Source organism: Pogonomyrmex barbatus, unplaced genomic scaffold (assembly GCF_055798465.1).
Source record: "Pogonomyrmex barbatus isolate J1 unplaced genomic scaffold, ASM5579846v1 scaffold13, whole genome shotgun sequence".
Classification (NCBI taxonomy): domain Eukaryota; kingdom Metazoa; phylum Arthropoda; class Insecta; order Hymenoptera; family Formicidae; genus Pogonomyrmex; species Pogonomyrmex barbatus.
The window spans coordinates 320,254-334,561 of NW_028297109.1; the positions used below are offsets into that span (position 1 = coordinate 320,254).

A 14,308-nucleotide genomic window follows, 5' to 3' on the forward strand; every position below is an offset into this window, starting at 1 on the left:
GCAATATCGACAAATTAATCCCATATTTCTTGAAGTAGGGAAATTTTGTCGGTTGTTTTGATTAATATTATAATTTTGATTACGCGGGTTTACATTGATTCCCGGATTTCGTGGATTTAAAATTCGTGGTTGTAACGTTCTGCATTCAGCTCGCGTATGACCAAGATTTTTACAAAAAGAACAGACCTTAGGCTGCCATTGTACGTGCGAAATCTGAGCGAGGGGATTAAAAGTACTACACGACTGAGAATTATGGCCATATCCAAGACAATTATTATACCTTATAGATTGCATTAATCCCTCTGTTATTCTCATACGTTGCATATGCTCGTTATATTCGCTTTCAGCTTTTATGGCAGATTCTATTGCGTTGTTTAATGTTCCCGGTTCTCGTGGGTGGATTCGCGTATATATATCCGTTTTTAATCCAGTTAAGAAATTTCTCACAGCATTGGTTTCTGCCGAATTTACGAATTGGATAGCTTGGTTCGGATTTTCGGTTTGGTAGCAAGATTTTAGTTGTTGTAAAATCATAGATACTCTGCTACCGTAATCTACCACAGTCTCATCCGGATATTGCGTTATTTTAGAAAGCTCTCCGTGCAATTGTGACGTAGAATAAACAGGTGCGAATCGCGTTTTCAAGACAGCCAATAAGGATTCGATGTCGTTATACTCTCCGCTTAAAGCCACTCTCAACGCTGATCCGACTAATTTATTTTTTATCATTTGAATCCATATTCCGCACTAGGAGAGACCATATTTCGAGCATGCAGACAACTATTAGCGAATTGCGATACAGGCATATTTTTACCATCGAACGGGAGAATTGTCTCGGAAGCATCACGTAAACTGGTATATGGCATATTCGCATTCGTACGACGGTTTGTGTTAACGTCATCGTTAACGTTTATACCGCCTATCTGACGAGTCAAAGAGTCTACCTCACGATCAACCATTTTTATTGTTATGTAATTAAAATTTTATAACGGATTTTTACAAATACCGAACGATTTCGAGTCTTGTTACAATTATAAATGATAATTTTGACTTACATGTGAGTCGTAGTAAAGTAAAGCAAGACAAGCGTACGCAATTCCATAATCGAAAGTTCTTATCGCAGTTCAATCCCCGCTATCACTTGCTTGAAAATCTCCTCTTCAATTCTTCGTGAGATGAGGAATATTCCACAAGATTCGGCTATCCCAGATAGTGAAGGATCTCGCCGAGTTTTGGATATCCCAGCAAATGAGGGAATCCCACCGCTGCCACCAAAAAGTACTTTGTCTTCGTGTGACGTCCTGGGAGGTCCTGGTAGATCGGACGGGGCCGAAGTCAACAGATCCTCGACAGCTACACTCACACGTTATTTGTGAGATTCTTTTCCATGCGGTTAAGAGGATAAAACCTCAGGATTAGATACTGCGAAGGAAATAGGTAACAGGAATGTCGAAATGACTTTTCAGGAAAGAGTTTTCGATTTTGGGAATAAGGAATAATATATCACACTTGTGGTATTTGAATTGGAATTTATTCACTGTTATAAATGATATATATATATATATATATTTAGCGAATGCGAGTGGAAGTACAAGTGCAAAAATGTACGTGCGCGTACAAGAATGCGAACAAAATGTAAGTGTCCGTGGATGTGAATCGCGAGTGGGTACGAATGAATGAATGCGTGAATGCCTGCGCGAAAAAGAGGCTCCAAGGTATCGTCGCTTGAGGTTTTTATATGTTGCCAAAACATGGAAGTAGGGGTGACCTAAATTCCAATGTTATGATTCTACAGGTCTGAATAAAGCCTTTCATTATGAGTCAGCTATGATTCACGCATTTAAGACCTTCTAGTTGTCCTTGACATAGTTTTCTATTGGTCGACTTAGTCTACATTTACTATGAGTCAGCGATGACTCGTGGTATTAAAATATTATGGCGCCCTTGACATTTAACGTTGGCCTACTTTCGCTTATAAACTGACCATGAGTCACACTTATGACTATTCGGTCGACCTATTTTGTTTTCAAAGAGTTATACTTCGTTATAATAATTCCTTTCATATAGTTTGCTTGAATTTAAACTTTTATCGCAATATCGTTTTAGATATACTTTACAATTTTTATAATAATAATGATTACATCATATAATTAGTATATCTAAAATATATCAGTATAACTCTTTTTACATTTGTAATACATTATTTATTAAATGTTTTTAGATACAAAATGGCTCTGATTGTGATTGGTTGAATTGTTAGGGTAGTTTTCCATGCATATTAATATTCAAGATTTTTGTCATAGCCATAGGATTAGTGTTAATGAAAAAAGGGAAGTAACAATTATAAATATAAGTCTAGGATGAAGGTTTCTACAAGTTGAACTGGTTTACCACTAGCGGACCGTATTGCAGAAATCTAGTGACAGACATAAATGGTTCGCAAGTCTCACATTCGTAATACGTCTTTCGAAATTTTAGATACATATCGTACAGTACTGCGAACTTGTTTCGCACGAAATTTAGATTCATATCGTCGTAGGGATAGAACTCGGAATTCAAATAGAGTTTTACATTAGTCAACTTACAATTGTCGAATCTAGAAATGTCTTCTGACGGTACGTTTTTTTTTCGGTCTGTAGCACAAAGATCACGTATCGCGGTTTCTTCAATTGCGTTGTCGCTTTTACCGCCCAGGAATGCTTGGTCGTGTCACGTCCCAGCGCCGAGAGTACCTCTAGTCATGTCTAATGTAAATTTTTTCAAAATTTTTAATTATTTATGACTGACTGTGTTAGGAGACAGCACCGTCAGGCCTTTAATATACACATAATAAAAGAATATACCGCTTAAAGTTATTTAAAAGCTTATACAAAATGGCCGCTCCTTACCACAACCGTATGGCGCTACTACAGCCTTAATGTTCCTAGTAAATTTTCCCTAGAACCTCACTAACAAAAAACAGAACATACTGAAATCACTTCTCCAGACTGTTCAGTAAAGAAAATAGAGCTTAATATCGCATCCTTATATAAGCATTTCCACATTAACAACAAAATCTCAACAAATAGTAAATAATGAATAAAAACAAATGTAGGAAATAAACCCTCGCCCACGTAATGCACGAAAACTATAACGAAACATTTACACAATTACACAATTATCGGTACATTGTAATATCTTTATTATCAATTAATAAACAAAATCATATAATTATATAAATAACAAAATACCAACCAATTTCTTTATATCGTCAAATATAATTTCAGAAATTAAGAAACTCTTGTATATCAAACACTTTCACTTTTGTTCCATTTTAATAATGAATATAAAAGTTAATAACAAAACTAATAACAATAGAAAGGATATGAATAAGGAATAAAAGTCATAATGACAATATAACAAAATCCATGACAAAACATTTATTCAACAGTTCACCTGATACATATCCTTATTTCAAGGATAAATTTTGTTGATGTCCTTATATGGATATCTTTTCCTTACATGAATACATTCTCCATCAAAAATCATTTCGAAAATATAATTATAGTTTGTGGTTACGATTCTTAATTCTCAAGATATAAACAAAATTAAGGGTATATGAAAGCACACACACATGTATACATATATACATACATTATACATTTCCTTATAAGATATAGTTTTCTTTATGAAATTATATAAACAACCCGGATAGAAACATATTTTATCTCAGAAAAGAAATTCTACGATTTAAATTTCGTTTAATAAAATTTATAAATAAATAAATTATTATATTAACAAATAATTATTATGAAAGATTTGGACAACACATAGGAAATTCTGCAACTTATCTCATTACACATACCTACCTAACTCGCACCGTTTAGAAGATATTTAAACAATTATAAACTTCCTTACATACACTTACTTCAAAAACTCAAATCAGTTCAGCAGGCAAATCTCCGTATATAAACCAGTTCTTGTAGAAACCTTCATCCTAGACTTATATTTATAATTGTTACTTCCCTTTTTTCATTAACACTAATCCTATGGCTATGACAAAAATCTTGAATATTAATATGCATGGAAAACTACCCTAACAATTCAACCAATCACAATCAGAGCCATTTTGTATCTAAACACATTTAATAAATAATGTATTACAAATGTAAAAAGAGTTATACTGATATATTTTAGATATACTAATTATATGATGTAATCATTATTATTATAAAAATTGTAAAGTATATCTAAAACGATATTGCGATAAAAGTTTAAATTCAAGCAAACTATATGAAAGGAATTATTATAACGAAGTATAACTCTTTGAAAACAAAATAGGTCGACCGAATAGTCATAAGTGTGACTCATGGTCAGTTTATAAGCGAAAGTAGGCCAACGTTAAATGTCAAGGGCGCCATAATATTTTAATACCACGAGTCATCGCTGACTCATAGCAAATGTAGACTAAGTCGACCAATAGAAAACTATGTCAAGGACAACTAGAAGGTCTTAAATGCGTGAATCATAGCTGACTCATAATGAAAGGCTTTATTCAGACCTGTAGAATCATAACATTGGAATTTAGGTCACCCCTACTTCCATGTTTTGGCAACATATAAAAACCTCAAGCGACGATACCTTGGAGCCTCTTTTTCGCGCAGGCATTCACGCATTCATTCATTCGTACCCACTCGCGATTCACATCCACGGACACTTACATTTTGTTCGCATTCTTGTACGCGCACGTACATTTTTGCACTTGTACTTCCACTCGCATTCGCTAAATATATATATATATATATATATATATATATATATATCATTTATAACAGTGAATAAATTCCAATTCAAATACCACAAGTGTGATATATTATTCCTTATTCCCAAAATCGAAAACTCTTTCCTGAAAAGTCATTTCGACATTCCTGTTACCTATTTCCTTCGCAGTATCTAATCCTGAGGTTTTATCCTCTTAACCGCATGGAAAAGAATCTCACAAATAACGTGTGAGTGTAGCTGTCGAGGATCTGTTGACTTCGGCCCCGTCCGATCTACCAGGACCTCCCAGGACGTCACACTAGGGGTACTCTCGGCGCTGGGACGTGACATTGCCGCGTAAATAATTCAGCTGCCGACAATTATCCTAATAGCGCCGAGTTTCTCTGTTATCGTTGTAAGGAATTAATACCCGAGGGCACCCTCTCTTACCGCTTGGAATTAACTCATTCATTTCAATTCGGATTCACCGGGTCCTAAGATTTCTGCGAGTGTTGTCATACCCCGCTTTCGTTAATCCGCGAAATCGAGCACTGCGACACGTGTTCCGAGATTTTCGTTGTTGCCCTAGAAGTACTTGAAGAAGAGGGAGAGGCTATCGAACACGTCCGCGCTCGATATTATCTTGACGATACTAACGCTGCTTCAGACATCATTGTCTCGCGCCGACTCACGAACTTTTCTGTCTCGTTGCTTAACGGTGAGGAATAATAGCTAGACGCGATCGCGCTAATACTAAAAATTAGATTCCCTGCTGCTCAATCGCACGTTTATTCTAGTGATCAAGGATTCGTACATTAATACTCCTTAACTCTTCCGAACCGCTGCTGGTGATTTGCCGCTCGATTGCTGGCAGCGTCGCCGAGAGGCGAGCGTATTCCCGCCTTTGTCCGGTGCCACGTGGTGATTTGCTTGGCAACATCGCCACCGCCCGCGACGTGACATATTCTTGGTGACAGCGGTGGGATTCCGTTAATCGGGTCGAACATTTCGGCGTATCTCACCGACCTACGCCACTTTTCGCATCGTAACGTCTCATATGTTACACACGTAAAAGAGAAGGACGGTAATATGAATACGCGTCATACAAAATCCTAAAAAGCCTCTTACCAAAGAAGAGTTAGAGCGGATTCGAGCCGCGCAGGAGAAACGCGCCGCGCAGTTAGCCGCCGAAACCGACGCGTTAAACAGAGAAAGAGAGAGAACCCGCGCGGAGAATGCCGCGATGTAGCGAGACCGCGCCGACGTCGAGGAGAATCGGGCGGCTATGCGTGAAATGGGCGACATGCTAGCGTCGCTGCGCGCCGAGTTACACAATATGCGGCGCGAGATGGATACGCGCCGCGACCCGCCTCTGCGAAGCCCTAGCATCCCGCCGGGCCAGCCGTTCGGCGAAACCTCTCCGCTGTTCGGAGACGATAACGACTCAAATATCGAGGGCCCCGCGGTACCCAAAATTACCTATCGAGAGGCAACCGAGTATGTGCCAATTTTCGATGGGTACAATATATCATTGTCGAACTTTCTCGGAGCGTGTAGGCAAGCCCGCGATATATTGTCCCCGCATTACGAAAAGCCCCTCACGCGACTATTAATGACCAAATTACGAGGGCATGCTCATTCCGCGGTCGCCGACGAACCTTGCAATACGGTGACTCAACTCTCTGATCTGCTTAATAGTGCCTTCGGGTCGGTCAAGAGCGTAGCTCAGTATCGGGGAGAACTAACCGCCGTGCACCTCCGAACGAACATATCCTGGACTATAGAGACCGCGTCAAAGAGATTAGGTCTGCGATAAGAGACGGGGAACGACGTGCTCGCGGCATCTTAAACCTCGCTATTACCCAAGAAATAGACGAGATTACAGCGCAGTGTTTCGGCGAGGGGTTACCCAGCTCTGCAGCTGCGGAGCAGTACCACTCGCCCTTCGAAGCATTCGCAGCTGCCAATATATCGCGAAGCGCGATGAAATTAAACGGCAACGCTACGGTCTGCCCGCGCGGCTAGGACAACCGCCGCCGCGACGACCGCCCGACACTCCCTGACGCTCACCCGAGCCAAACGCATGGCGTAACTCGCATTACAGACCGGCGTCACCGCCGGAAAGACGACGCTCACCCCCGCGCTTTGATGAATACAGGGGTCGAGAGCGGAATTACTCACTGCGCCCCGAATGGCCGGAACTCCGCGAAGAAACGCGATCAACATACCGTTATGAGAACCGCGCCCGGGCCGAGAAATGGAGAAGGGCCGCGTGACTCAGCACCGCCGCGGAATGACAAATGGTGCCAATACTGTAAAAACTGCGGCCACGAGATTGAGGAATGCTGAAAACGGCAATATAACAATAGTCGAATCAACGGTCCGGCAAACGGTCGGGATCCGTCTCGCAGGACGGACGCGGCGCGCGCGGATCCCCCGAGAAACCCACGTCCGGTAAATACGGTGAATACAGCGAGCACGGTGGATACGGCCCACGAAGAAGCGTCCGAATCGCTATCTTGAATCTGTCGGAACCATCTCACGCCCCGTCAGTCCTGCTATCCGCTAGCGGTTTAGTGGGACCGACCAATTTCATGGTCGACACGGGAGCCGCGCCTAACCTCATCAAGAAACGATCCTTACACCCAGATACCCCCATCGCGAGGGACGATACAATCCACCTTACAGGGATCACGAGTGGGCAAATAGAGACTCTAGGGTCTGTAGATATTCAGTTCAAAGGGAATAAAATAAATCTACATACCATTCCTGATAACTTCCCCATCGCACAGGAAGGGATCTTAGGATCCGACTTCCTTCGCGACGACGCCATCATCGATTTCGGTCGTGAAACGGTCGAGTGACGGGGAATTAGCTATCTTTTGCGCATCCAGGGAAGCTTCACGTGCCCGCGCGCTCACGGGCCACCTTTTACGTGAATGTGTCTAATATCGAGACTGAAGTCGGATACCTTCTGCGACTTAGCGTCGGAGAGAGGATTTTCTTGAGGGAAGCAATTGTTACAAACAGAGAAGGAAAAGCATACGCGCAAATCGTAAACACAACAGAGTCAGAAATTGCTATCCCCACAGTTCAGTTAGAAGAAATCGAATTAATCGCATCGAAACCCGCGCACAAGCGTCGTGCCGTCAACTGCGTCACTATGTCTCGATCAGAAGAAACACCGCGCGAAACCGATAGGGCTGCCTTGATCCGCGACTTACTTAGATTAGACCACCTCAGCGCCATAGAGGCGGAGCACGTTAACGCTCTCGTGGAAGATAACGCCGACCTTTTTCAACTCCCCGCAGACTCGCTGGGTCACATCAACGCAACTTCTCACACCATCGCAACGACGGACAACTCCCCGGTAAAACAATATATACAGATACAATAAATACAGATTTCCGCCGATGCACAGGGAAGAAATTACCAAACAAGTAAATAAACTTTTAAAAGATAATGTTATCGAGTATTCGAACTCGCCATACAATTCCCCCCTGTGGATCGTGCCCAAAAAACCCGACTCTCAGGGAAACCGGCGTTGGCGCATAGTGATAGATTTCCGCGCGCTAAACGAAAAGACAATAGGAGACGCATACCCCTCCCTAATATAGCCGAAATACTTGACCAGCTGGGGAGCGCTAAATACTTTAGTGTCTTCGACCTCGCATCGGGTTTTCACCGATACCGATGCATGAGTCGGACGCGCCGAAGACGGCTTTTTCCACGCCCTTCGGGCATTACCATTTTAAACGTATGCTGTTCGGACTGAAGAATGCCCCGACGACGTTCCAGCGACTCATGGACCAGGTGCTGACCGGCCTGCAAGGAACGGAAATGTTCGTGTACTTAGACGATATCGTTATATACGCCAGCTCCCTGCGAGAGCACGAAATCAAATTCAAGCGTTTGGCCGATCGCCTGCGAAACGCCTACAGCCTGCAGCCAGACAAATGCGAGTTCCTCCAGAGGGAAGTCACGTACTTGGGCCACGTAATTAGCGAGGACGGAGTAAAACCCGATCCAAAGAAAATACATGCCGTGAAAAATTTCCCGCATCCGCGCACGGCAAAGAATATAAAACAGTTTTTGGGCCTGGCCGATTACTATCGTAGGTTTATTCCAAATTTCTCAAAAACTGCTAAGCCTTTAACCGACTTGCTAAAAAAGGAAGTACGTTTTCAATGGGAAGACCCGCAGGAACGTGCATTCGAAACGCTAAGGGCGGCCCTTTGCTCCGAGCCATTATTGCAATACCTCGATTTTACGAGGCCTTTCGTTGTAACAACAGACGCTTCGAAATACGCCATCGGCGGTATTTTAAGTCAGGGACTATTAGGCAAAGATCTTCCTATAGACGCTTCTCGACTGTTGAGCCCACCCGAGCAAAACTACTCGACAATCGAGAAGGAACTCTTGGGCATTGTTTATTGCGTAAACTATTTCCGCCCGTATCTTTACGGTCGAAAATTTCAGCTGGTCACCGACCACAAGCCTCTGACGTGGCTACATTCGGTCAAAGACCTGACGTCGCGCTTGGTACGATGGCGCCTGAAACTTGCCGAACACGAGTATAAGGTGATCTATAAGGCGGGCAAAATGAATACAAACGCGGACGCGCTTTCGCGAAACCCCGTGCAGGCGATACCCCTAACGGCGATTCGAGAACCACCGATCGAAATAAGCGAAGCCGAGTCCGACGAATCACTATTTAATGGCTCCACGCCACGGAACCCGCGAACTTCCGCCGCCGTAGATAGTAAGGAATCAGGAGTAATCACCAACAATAGCAGCGATGAGGAAGATAGCGACAGTGATTGCCCGACTGAAAACGATTTTGAAGCAGACTCCGACAGCGATGTCGACGAGCGCATGAGCGACACGACGGGAAGCGAAGATTTGTTCGATGGTGATAGTGTGCCATACCAAACACATCACCTTAGGTTAAAGGAAATCAGGGATAGCTTCGCGAATCGCAGAGACAATCTAGTAGTGTTTGTCGACGCACAGAAGAAACCGTGCGACCTGGGATCGAGGATCCTAAATAAACAAGGCCTCTTGCCTGAACCCTGCGACGTTATGGGGCGCGGCAAGACGCGTAGGCAATAAATATGTTATCGCGTTGCCGATCGAGAGGAATGTCTCCTCTCTTACCGTCCTCGAGGGCGTCCGAGAAGCATTAAAGTCGCTAACGGATATAATCCAGGAGCTAAATCTGTGCACGATCTCAGTCTATAAGGGCGACGTTAATAACGTATCATTCGCGAAAATAGATAGGGCGCTCCGTACCGCCCTGTGAGATCAAGACCTGGAGGTATCCGTCTGTACAAATGAAATCGTGGTACCACCCGCGGGCGATAGGACCCGGATAATCGAGGAGTATCACGCGTTAGCTGTGGGAGGCCATAAGGGCGTGACGAAGACGCTCGCGCGAATTAAAGAAAGGTACTCCTGGCCCGGAATAAAAGAGCAAATCGGTCGGTACATAGCAAGCTGCCAGAGTTGCCAGCTGAATAAACTCAAACGGGTAAAAGTTAGACAGCCCATGATGCAAACAACTAACAAACACGCCAGATAGAGCATTCGATAAAATATCCATGGATATCATGGGGCCGCTCTCCACTACGCGCTCAGGCAACGCATACATCCTGATATAAGATCTCCTGACTAAACATTCAACCGCCGTTCCCCTCAAAGGCATCTCCGCTATCGACGTCGCGGATGCCTTCGTAAACGATACATTTGCGCACATGGTGCCCCTAAAGCAATCCTTACGGATCAGGGTACACACTTTATTAACTCATTGATGAGAAATATCGCGCGAAAATTTAGAATCAAACAATTCAAAACTACTGCGTACCGACCACAATCCAACGGGTCAATCGAGAGGTCGCACCACGTTCTGTGGGAATACCTCAAGCAGTTTGTCAATAAAAATAAAAACTGGGATGAAATACTAAAATTAGCCAGTTTCTCGTATAATATCAGCGTGCACGAAGGTACTCGTTTTACACCCCACGAATTAGTGTACGGGAGCGCGCATACCCACTAACGAGTCCGGAGAGATCGAGGAAAACAATGAGAATTACGCCGGGTATTATGCCGACTTGTCCGCGAAGCTCTGCGAAGCACAAACGATCGCGCATCGAAATCTCAATGCTGCTAAAACTCGGTCGAAGAAATATTACGATCAGCGCGCGAATGCATGCACTTTCCGCGAGGGCGAGCGAGTCTACCTACTCAAAGAGTCTCGGAAGGATAAATTAAGCCCGCAATATACAGGGCCGCATACTATTGTAAATGTACTCGATAATAACAATGTAAGGTTAGAATTAAGTTCAAGTAAACTGCGCACAGTACACGCAGACAAACTGAAGAAGATAGGGAGTCAGAGCCCCACCACGCGTCATTCCCCGCCATTATCGCCCGAACCGGAAGAGAGTGAGAGACATCGACGCGACAGTAAGGCGAAGTCAACCAACATGGAACTACGCCGACTAACTATCTTCCTAATCCTGCCGGTCTGCCAAGCCCTCCTGGGCTACGATTGTGGAGGCAGCGGCCTAAACATCACTACACTGTCTCTTCTGGATATTGGAACGTGCAACGACAGACTAGAAAGCAATATTGAGACCTATATTCAACTAATGCAGTCTTCAGAGTATAACAGCGTCACCGCCATCCAGTGCAGGTTAGAGATCGACCGCACTATCTATTACTGTGGAATGCACTCCTACGTCTCGATCGTCTCTGATGGCCATAAGGAATACGTCAAAGAAATCGGACGCAAAAACTGCCAACGCATCCACGACACCGGGACGTCGGGATCGCGATCGTGGATCGCCTAAAAATAAACGCCACAAACCACAGGAGTGTTACCATGGTCGGTCAGACTCACATCGATGGGCGCCGGAACTCAATATTCAGATGGATTTGGGATTTGGGAGAATGTGATGGTGCAAGCCACGCTGAGAGTGATTCTCCGCTCATTCGACGCCTCGTACAAGCGATCAATAGGTGCAATCATCCTACCAACAGGAACGCGGTGCCAGGAGCAGCACGGGAGCTGCATCGATTACGATGGGACCGAGACCTTCTGGATCGTGGCACCAACAGACAGCTGTCATTTCGATCAATATGACGTACTATACGAGGGCATCGCCACCAAGCTATCTCCCAGGGAGAACCAGACGACGCCAATCGTCTATACAGTAACAATCAAAGAGACGACCTTTGTACTAGCGAAAACTACTGAGTTCAACCTCTGTGGATATCAACTCTATCGAACAGAGCATCCAAAGCTGATTATATTGGAGACACAAAAGGGAAAAACGTTCGCTGCCAGATCACAGATCCCTGTCAATAACCTAAATATATTTGCCTACGTGAACTCGAAGTTTGTTTACGTAGAAAAACATGTGAAGCATCAGCTCACCCGGCTCTATCATGATATTATGGAGCAAAAGTGCGCACTGGAGAGGCAAATCCTGCAGAACGCCTTGTCCCTCTCCGCGATAGCTCCTGACGAGATGGCCTACCGAGTGATGAAGTCGCCTGGGTACACCGCTGTGACCGCCGGTGAGGTCATCCATATCATTCAGTGCGTGCCAGTGACCTGTAAGCTGAGACACACAGAGACATGCTACAATGAGCTCCCGGTTACATACAAGAACACTACGTATTTCTTGCTGCCCCGCACTAGGATACTTACCCGCAAGGGTACGCATAACAGCTGCAACAAACTATTGCCTAGCATGTATAAATTGAATGACGTCTGGTACAGGCTAACCACTAAGCCATTAGAGTCACTCCCACCTCCAATTATACAGTCGCTCTCCACATCCAAATGGAAGTATGTAAGTCCGGACGCGCTTGCGACGAGCGGGATCTACTCCACTGACGATCTCGACCGCCTAAGGGACCATATTATGTTCCCGGTTGAAAAACCGTCCACGTTGAATATAATAGCGCGGGGAGCGCTGGGGCAAGACATCCCGGGAGGTAACATCTCGCTAGTCAATCTACTCGATGAGGAAACCTTCGACAAAATTGCAGAGAGCGCTGGAAAGCGAATCTGGAACGGGTTCATAACCTTCGGCTCCGCCAGCGCTGGAGTCCTAGATATTCGTAATAGCCAGAGTAATCAAGCTGGTTATAGACACTATCATTCACGGATATGCGCTGCACAGCATATACGGTTGGAGTATCCATTTGGGAGCCGTTTGGTCCTCAATCACCAACCTGTTGTTGCACATGGGCAGAGCCGATGACTCAACACGACGCACACAGTACCGAGTGCCTCATGCTGCCTCGACGAGAAGCTGGTGACGAATCTCCGCCAGCCACCGCACCAGGAAAGGACGACAAGGATGAGCACACACGTTCCTACAGTGAGCTGTGGAAGTACTTACGCGAGGACATAGTATAGAGACAAATAAGTGCGATAACTACTTACCAGTGCTAGCATATAAGACGAATAAACGTAAGTAAAACAATTGTAGCTCAAAACTTTCGCAACCTAACCTCTAGTAGAGCAGGAGAAACGCAGGACACCTGGCCATATATTTCTTCTTAGGGGGGAGGTGTAACGTCCGGAGAGCCGCCATATATTTTTTTCCCTCTTTTTCTTCCTACCGCGCATGTAGTATCGCCTTAATGTAATTCACCGCCGGGCCCACGACGGAGAACGACCATTGGCTCTCCTGCCGTTCTGCCTAATATGGCACGCCCCATCATTATTATGCTATATAGATGTAATATTATTTTAACCTTCTTCGATAATTATAAGCATTAACATTTAACAACACATATTCGATTATGCTAACCATTTTCCTAGCCATAAACAATAGTATTTATTATAATGCATGAAAAGTTTTATAATTATACTTTAAATATAATGTTCCTTAAACCTACCTAAACATAATGCCTATATCAATAATGGGATTATATTAACGACATCAATATTGCAATAATGCCTGCATCGTTGCTGCCGCGCATCATCTCCTGCCAGTCGCGTTCTGATTGGCCGATTAATGCACGACATAGACATGTACATCTGGCTTAGCTGCATAACCCGCGCCACGCCGGCGCCACGTGCATTGGCGTACCTACGCCATCCGCTATCTTACTCCACAGCGCCGCCGCGGCCGAGCGCTGCAGTGTCCGTCGAAACACCGACACTCTTCTGCGCGTCGTCGAACATCACAAGCATCTTGCTCCGATCTCTGGTATGTAATTCAAGTTCAAGTTGTTTATTCAATTTCTAGTTCGTAGCCGTTCTAGCTCATATTCCGCTACAATTTCTAGTTCTAACTAATAAGCGATTTTGATTGTTTATCTCGTATTAGTGAGTAAAGTTTCGTGAGTGTAACCTTTAGTTAATTGTTTAAATATATTAATATTAAATTCAAATTGCCACATGTTTGCTCTTTCATATAGTTCATCACTGCGTCTATTAACGGAAGTGTTCGCGAGGGCACGAGGCGACTAGGTGTTAATAGCAAGTCCAATATTGATTAATCGATTAGTTCATAATTAAGGCAAGAATTCCGATTGTTTCTGGGGG

At 44.2% G+C, this 14,308-nt stretch overlaps 1 protein-coding gene and 1 long non-coding RNA gene across 2 annotated transcripts; both read left to right on the forward strand.

Annotated features, from left to right (window-relative positions):
- Positions 1–741: 741 nt before the first annotated feature.
- On the forward strand, positions 742–2,229 carry LOC148937493 (uncharacterized). The gene is made up of 3 exons (XR_016138297.1): positions 742–1,057; positions 1,124–1,372; positions 1,467–2,229. It is a non-coding gene; the product is annotated as an uncharacterized LOC148937493 (long non-coding RNA).
- Positions 2,230–11,645: 9,416 nt separating this feature from the next.
- Positions 11,646–13,953, forward strand: LOC148937494 (uncharacterized). Its single transcript, XM_089072418.1, has one exon. The coding sequence runs from the start codon at positions 11,646–11,648 to the stop codon at positions 13,011–13,013; it is 1,368 nt and encodes a 455-aa protein (XP_088928544.1). The 3' UTR covers positions 13,014–13,953.
- The last annotated feature ends 355 nt before the right edge of the window (positions 13,954–14,308 follow it).